Consider the following 12675-nt stretch of genomic DNA (forward strand, 5'->3'; position numbering starts at 1 on the left):
CAAACAGCCTGTTCACTTTACAGACTTTTGTTTCCTTTTTCTAAATAAAACTGAGGCCATCTTAAACAGATTCTTTGCAGTTCCAGGTATTTTAACGAAGTAGATATTCCTAAATTTATTTTCTTTTCCTGGAACCCTTTTAGCTTGGTAAACAGGTCTCTGTGTACAGCTTTCAATTACCTTTTATTCTGTAGTGCCAAATGAGACCAGATAGGCATATTCTTAAAAGGCTTTCATGAAAATGCAAATGAACAGTTCACACTAGTCTGCTGGCTCAATAAATAGAAGAGTTGAAAGTGTTTAGACACTAGTAAATAGATAAAAGAATACAGAAAAAGCTGTCTGTAGTCCTAAAGATGCTTTCATTTTCTTGTTACCACTATAAAACTTGCAATGACAGTATCTTCAAGACACTTCCTCTGTTATCTTGTGTTAGCTTAGACAACATACCGTTCTAGTAGCTGACCTGCAAAAAGGGTATAAATCTGAGTTGAGAAATAACACCAGATTTTAAAACCCAGACTTGTGTGAAAACATGAGAGTGAATTCCCAGCAAAATGCACATGATCATATTTTCTTATCTGCCAAGCTTTTCCCCTCTCCCACTTCTAGACACCACCATCCGTTTTAATGTTTTGGGTTTTTTAATTCCGGCTCAAATACAGTCAAGTGTTGTGTGTTCTTGTCCCCAGACATTCTATATTAATTAGTATTACTTTGACAGGATTTTGTTCTTTATTACCAGCAGGACAAGAAAGCCTTGCAAACAGGTTTGCTTATAGTTTTCAACATGGAGGGATCTCTATGTGATGTATTAAGTGTTCTATATCCATGTTCTTCACTTTTAAGTAAAGCTACTTGAATCCAGCAAGTATAAAAATATAAACAGAGCAGTTCCTGAAATCCAGACTTCCCAGTTACACAGGATCTTCCCAGTGCACAAACACCACAGCATCCGAAGGAGAGCCTGTAAAGGCTACAAAAAGGCTTCAGGAGGGTTTAAGGAACCAGACAAGGCTCTGGTGGTGCTACTTCAGCATCCTCCATCTTCCTGCCCACTGTTAGGGCTCTGGCCCTCACCATGGAAGTACCCGTTCATTCACCTCAGGCACAGTCAACCAGATTAGCTTGGAGACACTTTCATCCTCACATAAAGCTCACTGAGGCCACTTACTCAGTGGAATTTTGGGTGTGCCCACATGGCCACACTGGCTGGCAGAGTCACAGGGGCTTCTGTTGGAAGGAGCCCCGTCACTGGAGGTGATGTTACCACCAGCTAATGGGCATGCATCTGGCGAACTGCTGCATCCATCACTATCTATTGGGTACACAGGGATCCACCTACACTCTCCTAACACCCCAAAACCGCCCTGTTCAGAACAGACCACGCTTTGTCCTTCACCAAAGAGTGAGAAAAAAATGCTGAGCTGCATCTCAGAAACCCATGTGGCAGAACCTGGCTTGAAATCAGCAAGTTTCTGGCCTGAATCTGAACCAGGCTCATTAGTCTTTAGCTATTTCTGTCTAGCCTGGAGCATCTCACAGATGAAAGATATTCAGAGCCCAGACAGTTTTCAACAGAGAGCATTTTGGATCCTGAAAACTGTAATCAGTCCAACAGTTGCTGTTGCAACTTTTGCTGGGTTTAAAGTCAAGTTTTGCAAGGACAGGTATTCAGAGCCAAAAAAAATCCCTTTTGAGTTAAAAGCAAACAGGGTCTGTTAAATTCTGTTGACCTTTTACTTGGAACCAACAGACCTACAAATACACTTCTTTTATACTGGAAAATCTGGATTCTGATGCAATCATGTTACTCCAGAAGCCTGGCCTAAGGCCACAGCACCATCACCAGCACAAGTGACACAGTGCTTCAATGGTGCCCCTCTTCCTTCTGTAAGCAGCAACTACAACCACCACCTAGGTTTAATCACATTCAACTTCACAACCTGGTGCACTGCACCATCACAAAGACAGTGGTGGGAGCACAAAGGAGGACACGGCACAGCGTGGAGGCAGGTGTCCCTGGCTGAAATTATTTCCTTCAGTCCCAATGCCAGCTTTTGCTAGCTTAGAACAACCCTTAGGCTACAGGCAAGTCAGTGTGAAGGTGCTTCGGGTCACACAATCACAGGATGGTTGAATTTGGAAGGTATTCTGGCTGTCATCTGGTCCAACCCCCTGCTCAAGCAGGGCCACATAGAGCCAAGTGCCCAAGGATCATGTCCAGACAGTTTTTTAGTATCTCTGAAGATGGAGACTCTACCACAAACTCTGGGCAACCCGTGCCACTGCTCAGTCACTCCCCAGCTCCCTCAGCCTCTCCTCATTGGAGAGATGCTCCAGATCCTTTGTCATCTTTGTGGCCCTTTGTTGGACTCTGTCCCATATCGCCATACTGGTGCTCTGGCAGCCTGATCCAGCTGGCAGATACCAATACCATGTTCCCTCATCTGCCCTAGAAATCTGGAAAGAAGACAGCATGCAGGAGAACACATGTCCCTTCCCAAAACAGGGTCTCTTTTGATTGATCAACATGTAAAGGAAAGCCTGTCTCAGAGCGCTGTATCTTGTGTTTGACTGACTTCTTAGGGAGCAGCTGTAACTACCAGGCACCACCTAAATGTAACACATACCTCAATCTGAGACTAAAAAAATTCTCTGTCTTCTTTGGGTAGGAAGATGTTTATTCAAAGAGACTCAACATATTCGCTATGATTTATTTTTACAGCAGGTACACCAAACCAAGACAGTTAAAACACTGTCTCCAAAGCTCTAGATGTTATGTAAATAAACTCTAAATAATTGGCTGCATTAAAGCACCATTCAATGTTCAGCAAGGAAAACAGCTCTCAAGTTTTTTTTAATTAAATTCTGATTTTATCTATAATTCTAGACTGTTCTGTTTATTTACATGAAAAGTTATCCTGCTTGAGTGCCAAAGCCTTGTTCTGAAACTGTATGATTAACACCAGTATTTCCGAAAGCTACACATCAAGTGGATTTATGTGACTAATGACTTAACTCCCTCAACCGGTAATATAAGCAAACTGAGCTAACCAGGCATGTTCTTACTGTACATTGTTGTCCAAGCAATTTGTGAGTGCTGTACCCCTGGCAGTGTCCAAGGCCAGGTTGGACAGAGCTTTGAGCAACCTGCTCTAGTGGAAGGTGTCCCTGCCCATGGCAGGGGGGTTGGAACTAGGCAATCTTAAGGTCCTTTCCAACCCAAACCGTTCTATGATTCTATATACAGCAATTTACAAACACTCTTCTGATTAACAGAGATAATGGTTGCGAGGATACCAAGTGATACAGCCAGGAGCTATGCACTCTCAGTGGTCCCCAACAGTTTTTATGCATTGCAAGGTCAGGCAGCATAGTGAAATGCATGGCTCCAACTCATGCTCAGCAGTGAGGAGCTGCAATCGAAGACATTGTTGTCCCGTTATTGGGCCTCCCTCTGACTGCAGCAGGGTTGGTGGGAAGAAACCTGTACCTCCACTTCTGCTGCTTCAGGCCACAGTCTGGCTTCTTGGTGTAATCCCATCTTTACCAGCAATTTAACCCGATAGACTCAACTAGAAGACATAAGATGGGAAGTCCAGGTGCATGCTCCCTTCTGCCTCCTAGAAAGAGGGTGATGACAGGCAGCAGGATGGAGCAGCCCTGCTTTAACCTCTACAGCCAAGCTGGAATGAGCTGGCCCCTTGGAGCAGATGCCCTCCCACACTAGGACAAAACACACCAGCTTGCTTCGACTACATTTTTTACTTGGTTTTGGGCTTCTCTCCACTGACAACCAGCATTGTTGCTCAGTAAGTTATCCACACCAATCCCTCGGGATTTCTCTTCATGGTATTATTAGCTTAGGCTGTGACTCCAGTTTTGATTCACGGGTCAGAGGTATCCCTGCACAGAAGTCTCCAGCTCAAATAGCCGGCACCTCTGCTGCGAGCGCCCTATGCTGCCAGGGAGCATGATGCTGCCTTGGGCTGTGAGGACAGGCGCAGCACTGCTTCAGCCGGAATGATTCAGCAGCAGCAGCTCTTCTTGCACTGCAAACCACTGCCCTGCCAGCCCAGGGGTGACCGAGCCCTGCTGCCCACCTCCTGCCTCACAGCCCCAAGCCCTTACAATAGTTAAAAACTGTATTAAAAAAAAAAAAACCCTACTGACTTGCCTTCTTTTTGTAAAAGCTGATTATTGCCCATTTGCTGCAGACACTAGCCTGCTTGTTTTTAAAAGAAAAAATAAATTAAAATTATCCCACTGGCAGGCAACCAATACACAAGAACATCTACAAAGAAGCTGTTACACTTTATTAAGCAGTAATCCATGGATTAAGGTCATTAATAGCACTCAGTGACATACTGCCATGACTCCAAAGGTGCTGTTCTGGTTTGCAGGACATACAGAACATAACAACACCCCCTCTCCCCAACATCTCCCCTGAGTCACTTTCTTCTAAATCCTCAAAAGATGAGAAATGAGAAAGCCCAGAAGAAAGATGCCTAGCACAATATCCCACATGCACCAAAAAAAACCAAAACGAAACAAAAAACCCAACAAGTTATAATGAAAATAAATTAACATGATCAAATAACATTGAATTTTCTTCTCATTCACGCTGATGTTTTCACAGTAAGGGAGTTTTTGGTGAGAGACCAGAATTTTGATCTACAGAGCTAAATTTAAAAAGCAAGCCAAGGCATTCTCCCATGCCCAAAAGACAAAGCCACATTTAAAACTTCCAAAGTAAAATCTGAAATGCTCAATTTCGTTCTTTAATTATTTATATGAAATAAGCTTTTCCTTCTGTCAACGCGAGAACACAAATGTATCATCACAGAAGACACTGTGTACTCCCCAAATCCCAAGGGGTCATTAATCTTCTATGCAGTACACAAAGTATTTTCACAGAACTTTTAAAATAGTTTTCTAAAGCGTGCCTGATGTCATTAGGAAGTCAAAAGTAGTTGATGGCCTAATAACATAATTGCTAAGTATCCTCTAAAGGAGAGAATCCCTTTACTCTGGTCTAAACTTACACTGCTATCTACACTATCCATACATGTAATTATCAATGCTACTAATTTATCTGAGAGTCCACAATACCAATGGTAAACAATCCATTTTGTCAAAATTGAAGTAATGGATAGATTTTTCTTACTCCTTGATTTAAACAAAAGAATCTTAACTCTTTCCATATGATTTGTTTCATTAAGACTCTGGTAATGGCCTAGTACTGCGCTACCGTGGATTTTCATTTCCCATGAAACAATGATAATTCATAAAATGTACTAGGGAGAATACAATTGTCCCAGCAGCTGTAAGCAATCCTGTGTCCCACAGTCACATCCAGTTTTTGTAAACAACATATTGACACTGAAAAAGAAAATCCTTAGAAATAAATCTTTTAAAAGCTTCAATAAATAAAAGTTATGACAAACAACATTTGTATTAAAATACACTTACCAAGAAAAAAAAAAAATCACTTTATGATTAACCCGGTTTAGTTGTAACTCATCATTTCACATTTACTTTCAGTACAATGTAGCCGCATTTTCACTACATATGCATTTTTTCCTCTTACCTTTAAGGAATCAAAGCAGGCAATAACTCTTCCATTTTCAACCTGGCAACTTTTAGGGGGGTGTGCAAATTTGCATTCTTCATCAGAGCGTGAACAAGTTCCCCTCTGAAACTGCCTGCACACTTCTAATGTTAGCCATTTTGTATCTCTTACGGGAGCAACATTCAAAGCCATGATGAAAAGCTGATTTTGAAATTGCTGTCAAGTGAATTATGCTGAAGAAATTTTCAAAACTAATGATGAAGGGAAGGGAGAGAAAAAGGAAAAAAAAAAAGGGGGAGGAGAAAAAATAATTTCAATTCCAATTGAAAAGAAAGTTGGAAAAAAAAAAAATAAAAAAATGTGGGGGACGATTAACAATGTTCAACACACACAAAGCAGAATAAACAGAGAAAGTTTATCAGCAAGCAGTCACTCATCAATCATTAAGTCCCGCTTGTAGACTTTTGGCTGGGAAAAACCATGCTCAGTTGCATTTCTGTCTGTAAAACACGTGGGCTTGTTGATTGTATCACAGATGCACCAGTTTTAAGCCAAGGTCTTTCAATGCAATGGCACTCCTTGATAGAATAGTAGTTCTCTGACGGCTGCTTGCTGGTATTGATTACACATGAAAAGCAATGCAGTCATTTGTTCATGTTCTGGGAATAACAATAATTATTCTTCCTCTTTTTCTGCTTTCAGTTTTCCATCAACTAATTGGCAAATGGAGACAGCTGAGGTATCTTCCACCAGTTGTAAGGTGAAGGCAATGTCTGGCTGGCAAAGACGGGATTTTTGAGAACACGGATGTAGCAGTCCTCGCTCATAGAAGTGACTTGACAAAGGCACTTTTTAAGTCACTGACCTGACAAGACAAATACAGTATCAGTTCACGTGTAAGTCATTCAAATCAACATTACGAAACCTATCATCCCTTTTTATCAGATATTGTAAACATACTGCCAATGCTCACTTTTATTTCTTTTTTCCAAAGAAAATCAGCCTCCCTCGTGAAGTTACGCATGACAAGAGAATAACCAGTTGAAACACGTACTGCAGTAATATTCTAGGCAGCAATCCAAAAGTTGGGAATGATTTAAATAGATGAATGTGGCAGACAAAATAATTAGGCATGCTGGTTGTGAAACAATTCAATCTAATGTGCTTAGTCTCCAAAACAACATACAAGAACCAGTTTTCATTAATTTATCATTTGGCCCTTTAGATTGTGTTACTACATTATAAGCTGTCGCTTGTTATTTGTTCTTCCTTAGAAATAAGGATAGTAGAATTCTGTTCATATTTTTTGTGTCTCTCCCTGTTTCTTGAGGGAAAAACACCAAAACAAAGAAATTGTCACTCAAAAATTACAGGGGAAAAAAAACCCCTTCCACATCCAGAAAATAGAGTTAGTTTCCCTGTTAAGCTAAAGGCTGTTCTATAAAGGCTTCTATGAAAGGGCTTACCACTAAGTCATCATCATCTAATGAGTTATTTCAAATATGAAGCAGTCTTTTTCTCAATTTTTCTCTGATTAAATTAGCTTTCAGGTACCTTTACAAATAGATGATTCAGCATCAAAATCTAAAGACTTAAATATAGAACTTAAGCTATTTGTGGACTACAAAATACTTAGGATATTTTACAGATAAGCAGATCTGAAAATCAAAGGGTTAGCTATTATAAATATTTTTTAATGAATTACTATATTTTATACACAGCAAGGGAAACCACAGACATGATGTTTCCTTCTATTCAGCTTCAAAGGAAGAAACTTTCACTTTGCAGATACCAGCCAGAAACAGATTATGGATTATTTTTGTGCAAGAATAAAGAAAGGGGGAAGGACTGGAATAAGTGAAGTTTTAAAACACATCAATAAAAATAGCTCTAAAAACAGTCAGCTTTCCCATGCCAGAATAATTACCATTCAATGCTTGGATTCGTCTGACTTAATTGAAGTCAGGATTGTTAGTTATGTGAGTAAGAATTACTCACATACAGTTTCAGGAACAGATCCCAGGTCTGACTTCCAGATCTTCACATCAAAAGGCTTTTCTATTACTTCATAAATGCTACCAGAAGGGGTTTTACTACATGACGATACCTACACCAAAATTGCTACTGCAAGCATGAACAAAGGTAATGCAATTCTAATTGCTCAAAAATTTAGTTTCAAGTCCAACATGCAATAAGATGGGTCTGGATGATGCTTAACTTTACCTTGTCATCAAGAGTGAGTTGTAACAGAATTAGTACATTTTTAAATAATTCTATGTAATTGCAGTATAGTACAGTACATGAATTAAGTATTCTTCAAATGAAATACTCTATCAATGTTTTCCCACAGGATTCGTGAAGAGTTAGGTTAAGCTGAGAACATACAAAGAATTGAGAAAATACTCATAATTGCTGAAAGGAAGAAGAGGGAGAAAGATGAGGAGAGCCTCTCCACAAGAGCTTGTTTACTGATAGCTTGTTGGGCTGATGATTTAGCTGGCTAAATGTGAAAGAGGAAATATTCTCCCTAGAGCCATCCATTCCAATTCAGAAATGTCAGTAATGGTTTTCAGTAATAAATGTAGGAGACAGATGGAAATTTGGGGAAAAGGGTAAATGTTATACCTCACACTGCTGAAAAGTCACAAGTAGTAATACTCTCCTGGGCTGCATACTACGAAACTTGACAAAGTTGTTTCTCAAGTAGTAGGTGTTAAGCCTAAAGAACACCAGATATCACACATGGCAAAGCAAACAGCACGAAGTTTATAAATGGCAGTAGCCACGGTTTAAAAAAAGTGAACAATAATCACATATGAAGAATAGTGAAACTGCAGCAAGACTTAATACCAAAAAGCGTTGGGGAAGGTGGAGGGTAGAAGAGGAGTGAAATACAGCATCATCCTATTTCCTATCTTCTTACTACATGAACATCTTCTAAAGAAAGGGAAGCATAAAAACTTAGTCTCAAAAATCCTCATCTTGTCAAAAATAACAACACTGTTTTGTTTCTCAAGAGGCAATGTGTGTTCCAGCAGTTTCTACTACTGCAGGCTTAGGAAAGACAGAGCTGAGACATTTCTGACGGAGGCTATGCCTTCAGCAGGAGGTAGGTGCAAACATAGTGGAGAAAGAAGAATTTGGAGTGCTTCATCCCTATCACTTAGCCTGTATGTTCATGACCACACCCTAGGCACATGCCATACCTCCTCTGCCCATCACCTGCACCAGGAAGGTGAAGGAAGAGATGTCACCTAGAAAGCCTGAACGTTGAGAGGGAAACAAACTGGGGGGAAAAGTTATGGGAGAAACCAAAGAAAGAGTTCAAGATATGAGGAAAGAGCTCAAGAGAAGGAAAAAACAGGAGTGGAAGGTAGGAAAGTGAAATGGCTGGTTGTAGAAAACGAAGGATGAGAGAGACTTCATGGGAAATGAGGAAAAAGTAAGATGGGTGTGGAAGAAAAATGGAGAGAGGATATGGACAGTGGGGAAAAGAGGCATGAAGGAATTTTAGAAGGAAAGCGGAAGAGACTATGATTACAAGAGAAAATCCAGTGATTTGGGTAAACAGAGGGAAGTAGATGAGGGAAAGAAACATGGGATTTACAGAAGTACAATAATAATAAACGCCTCTAAGACCAAAGGCCATTACTAACATCACAGCGCACCCTGACCTTTCCTGTTACAAACCCCACCCACCATATGGAGAGGGCCTCTCCTTTCCACTGCTTCTATTTCCACTGCTGCTAACTTCCATTTAGTGTCTGAGCATATCAGCCAAAGTTAGCTGTCCTGCCAAAACCAATGGGATCTCACCAGCCTAGAGCCCTCAGCACTAAAATGGTCAATTATCATGGCAAAAGGTTTGCTTTTTCATTTCCTTGGGGGGTTCATTTCATTGTTTTGTTATTGTCATTAATGACTCCAGCTCATGCCTACACACCCCACAAACTACCAAAACTTACAAACTGCAAACTAAAGTAACTACCAAAACTTACACATTGACAACTGAGATTCAAAACATTGTTGCTTAAGAAAGCACTCAACATAGTAAGTATGAACTAATTTAAGAGTTTGTGATGTTGGGTTCTTTGTTTTGTTTTTCAACTATTGCTGCTTATTTTCAGTCTCTCACATGCTTGGATTAATGGAACTGATCCAGAATACACATCTAAAAATGTTTTCACATGCACAGTGAACTAAGTTCACAAACTTGTATTTGTAAAAACTATTTAACTTTAGACCCCTCTTTTCAGATAATCACCACTTCCCTTTCATGGAAAGCTAGCAAGGCCTGGAGGAAGAGGAGGTTTTTGCTAATACCATGTTCTCCTGAGAGAGCTGGAAAGAGCCTGTGGTAGGTTCCAGATCTTTCCGTTCTAAACCACAAAATAATTTTTACTTTTCCAAGAGGAAAAAAAAAAAAAAAAAAACAACCAGTAAAAAAATCCGTTTATTTATTAAACAAGGCAAAGCACACAGGCACTCAGAGCCCCCAGAAAAGGTTCTCATTCTGAGGAATACTAGGCAGCCAGCATCTTTAGGAGCTGCAAGCGAGCACAAAACCCTGCCTTATTATAAACCAGCTGGATCTCCCAGCTGGAAAATAGAAACTCTTGCTCTGTACAAAATATGTGCTGCTCTGGTACAGTAGTTTTACTTGTCAGACAGATTATGTGGCAATGGATTATGTAGTATCTGTCTAATGGAGAAGCTGAGACTTCCTGGACATGTTGTATTCATGCTTCAGTAGATAACGTGCAGTAATGAGTAAAGAACTCATCCTCAAAAAGTCAACTCTGCAGGTGGTGACTTCCAGTAAAGCAGCAGAGTCTTCTACATGATCCCAACACAGAGATCTAGTGGAACCACTAAGTTAACTCAAAAGGCATTAAAACAGTGTTTTACTTTACTCATAGAGAATTAAACACTCTGTATTATTGATCACATTAAAATCTTCAGTAAGAAATGTCAAGACAAGCTCAGTTTGTTGCTCCTACTGTCAAAGTTTATCAACATGATCCATATATTTCTTCTATGTACACACCACAAGCTCAGGAATTAAAAAGTTTGAAAAACAGAAGAGATGTGCTAAATATACTTAGCTTTACAAATTTGATCATTTACAATTGTGTTTTAAAAATAAGGCATTAAAAAAGAAAAATGAAACCCCAGAGACTCAATATACTCTGGAAGCAGTGTATTCCTCCTTCAGATCACTAGCAGTGCAGAAGCCTGTTGACTGTCAGAATAGATTGCTGCCCAAATTCAGTTAAACACCTGAACTCAGGCAGAATAAAACTCACCTTCAGGACCTACCTACAGTTACCGAAATGGATCTGCTGGAAACTCTAATGCCAAGAGAATGTCTTGAGAACTTAGTTTTCAAACCCAGCATGCCTATACTGGAACTCTTCTGAGAGAGACAGCTTATCTAAACATGGGAATACTTTCAAGAGGACCAAACTCACATCTCTAACCCCAGAAAAATGGAATTGCCCAATTTTAAGCCCTAACCCAAAGCAGGTTGCTGCTACAACTTTTATATGCTCACACGTAAATGCGAATTCATGATGTTGACTTCCAGAAAATCATGTCCACAGTCTTAAATTCATATCAGGAATCTTTTAACAAAGCAACAAAACAATGACCCTGCAGTAGACACCAGGCACAAAGAATTTCAAGTTGAAATTTTAAGTTCTGTCTGGAAGTTGTAAGCAGAGGGAAACATGCTCTCTACCCTTCGACACAGTTAACTATAAGCATCACTAGCTTCATGCTCCACAATGCAAGTTCACAAACCAGCAACATCTTATCCACATTACCTTAGCTGAGATTCTCATGTCATTCCTGTTTGTCCTAGAGATAAACTGCTCTATAAGAAATAATACCCTCAGTTTAGCCATTCCCTTCAACCTGTACTTACTAGTTTTGAGTCAGCAATTTTACCTGGGACAGGCCATGTGGGATACAATACAACCATTTCCAGACAACCCAGGACATCCAAACACAAGGATTAACTAAAGTGCCCCACTCTACAGATGCATCTTCAGACAACTGACAAGCACTGTGTTCCTTCAAAAAGCTGCCACTCCTTCAGCGTCTGACCACATTTGCAAAGGAAACTTCGCAGTTTGCTATATTTACAGCCAAAAGCCATTGGAAAGATTCTCCGTGTAAGTCTTACACATAGGCATTCTTCTATAACCAGATCAAGTTAACTATCTTGAACATTCACAATGGAAAATTTAAAGACTGACAACTGCTGAACTCTTACCCTTAAGACCAGGAAAAAGCATCCAAATCCCACTAAGTCATACCTCTTGTCTGCAGCTGCACAGTGGACTGACTCCATTTTCAAAGCACTCGCGACACAGCCACACGTTTAGGAGACATTGGCAGCTGCTTTAGTCCAAAAGACAGGGGGACTTTGCTTCAGCTTTTCAACTAAACCTCATTGTTACATTCTCTTAAATATCTTTTTTTCCCCATTGTTTGTGCTTTAAATAGCATTCAAGGCCTCCAAACTGAAGAGATGCTGCACACCAAAGGACCATCGTGACTCCACAAGCACACTCCAGCATTGCTTTCAATTCCAGCTACTTGCCATTTCCATGACTCCCCCACGCTCCTTGCTCTTGCCCTCCCCCAGACTCCCTGCTGAGGAACCAAGGCTACATCTTAATCCTAGGCTAAAGCTGGAAGCCAGTGCCCCACACCTGATGGAGTAAAAAGCAGAGCAGGCATGACAGGGCATGACAGCACAGACTGCAGCCCCTCTCCCTCCCCACCACCCCACCTGCAGCAGGTCTGGCTCCTCTTTGCCAGTTCCTGTGATTATGATGCTGTGTCCCACGGGATGTGCTCCCTATCCCTGGAGGGCAAGGCTGACTCTCAGTCATCACATACTAATTTAAGCCTGACTGTGCAAAATCCCCTGCTAACCAATACAGAGAGGATCTTATGTCAGAATATGCAAGCGTGAATTTAAAAAAAAAAGTAATTTTACAGACAAATAATGTGACAGTCGACATGCTTGTTAACCACATCTGAATAAATTACATTCTTCAAGAGATTGTTGTGTGGTGAATAGGCTTTTC

General features: G+C 40.4%; 1 protein-coding gene across 6 annotated transcripts in view; it reads right to left on the reverse strand.

Moving 5' to 3' along the window:
* MBNL2 (muscleblind like splicing regulator 2) overlaps positions 1-12675 on the reverse strand; it is a 112630-nt gene that overhangs the window by 66989 nt on the left and 32966 nt on the right. For all 6 annotated transcript variants that reach the window (XM_030474940.1, XM_030474948.1, XM_030474927.1 and 3 more), the window contains exon 2: positions 5594-6440. In XM_030474940.1, coding sequence (XP_030330800.1) covers positions 5594-5767 — 174 coding nt within the window. In that variant the 5' untranslated portion in view covers positions 5768-6440. The remainder of the gene's footprint in view (positions 1-5593; positions 6441-12675) is intronic.

Source organism: Strigops habroptila, chromosome 2 (genome assembly GCF_004027225.2).
Source record: "Strigops habroptila isolate Jane chromosome 2, bStrHab1.2.pri, whole genome shotgun sequence".
NCBI classification, from domain to species: domain Eukaryota; kingdom Metazoa; phylum Chordata; class Aves; order Psittaciformes; family Psittacidae; genus Strigops; species Strigops habroptila.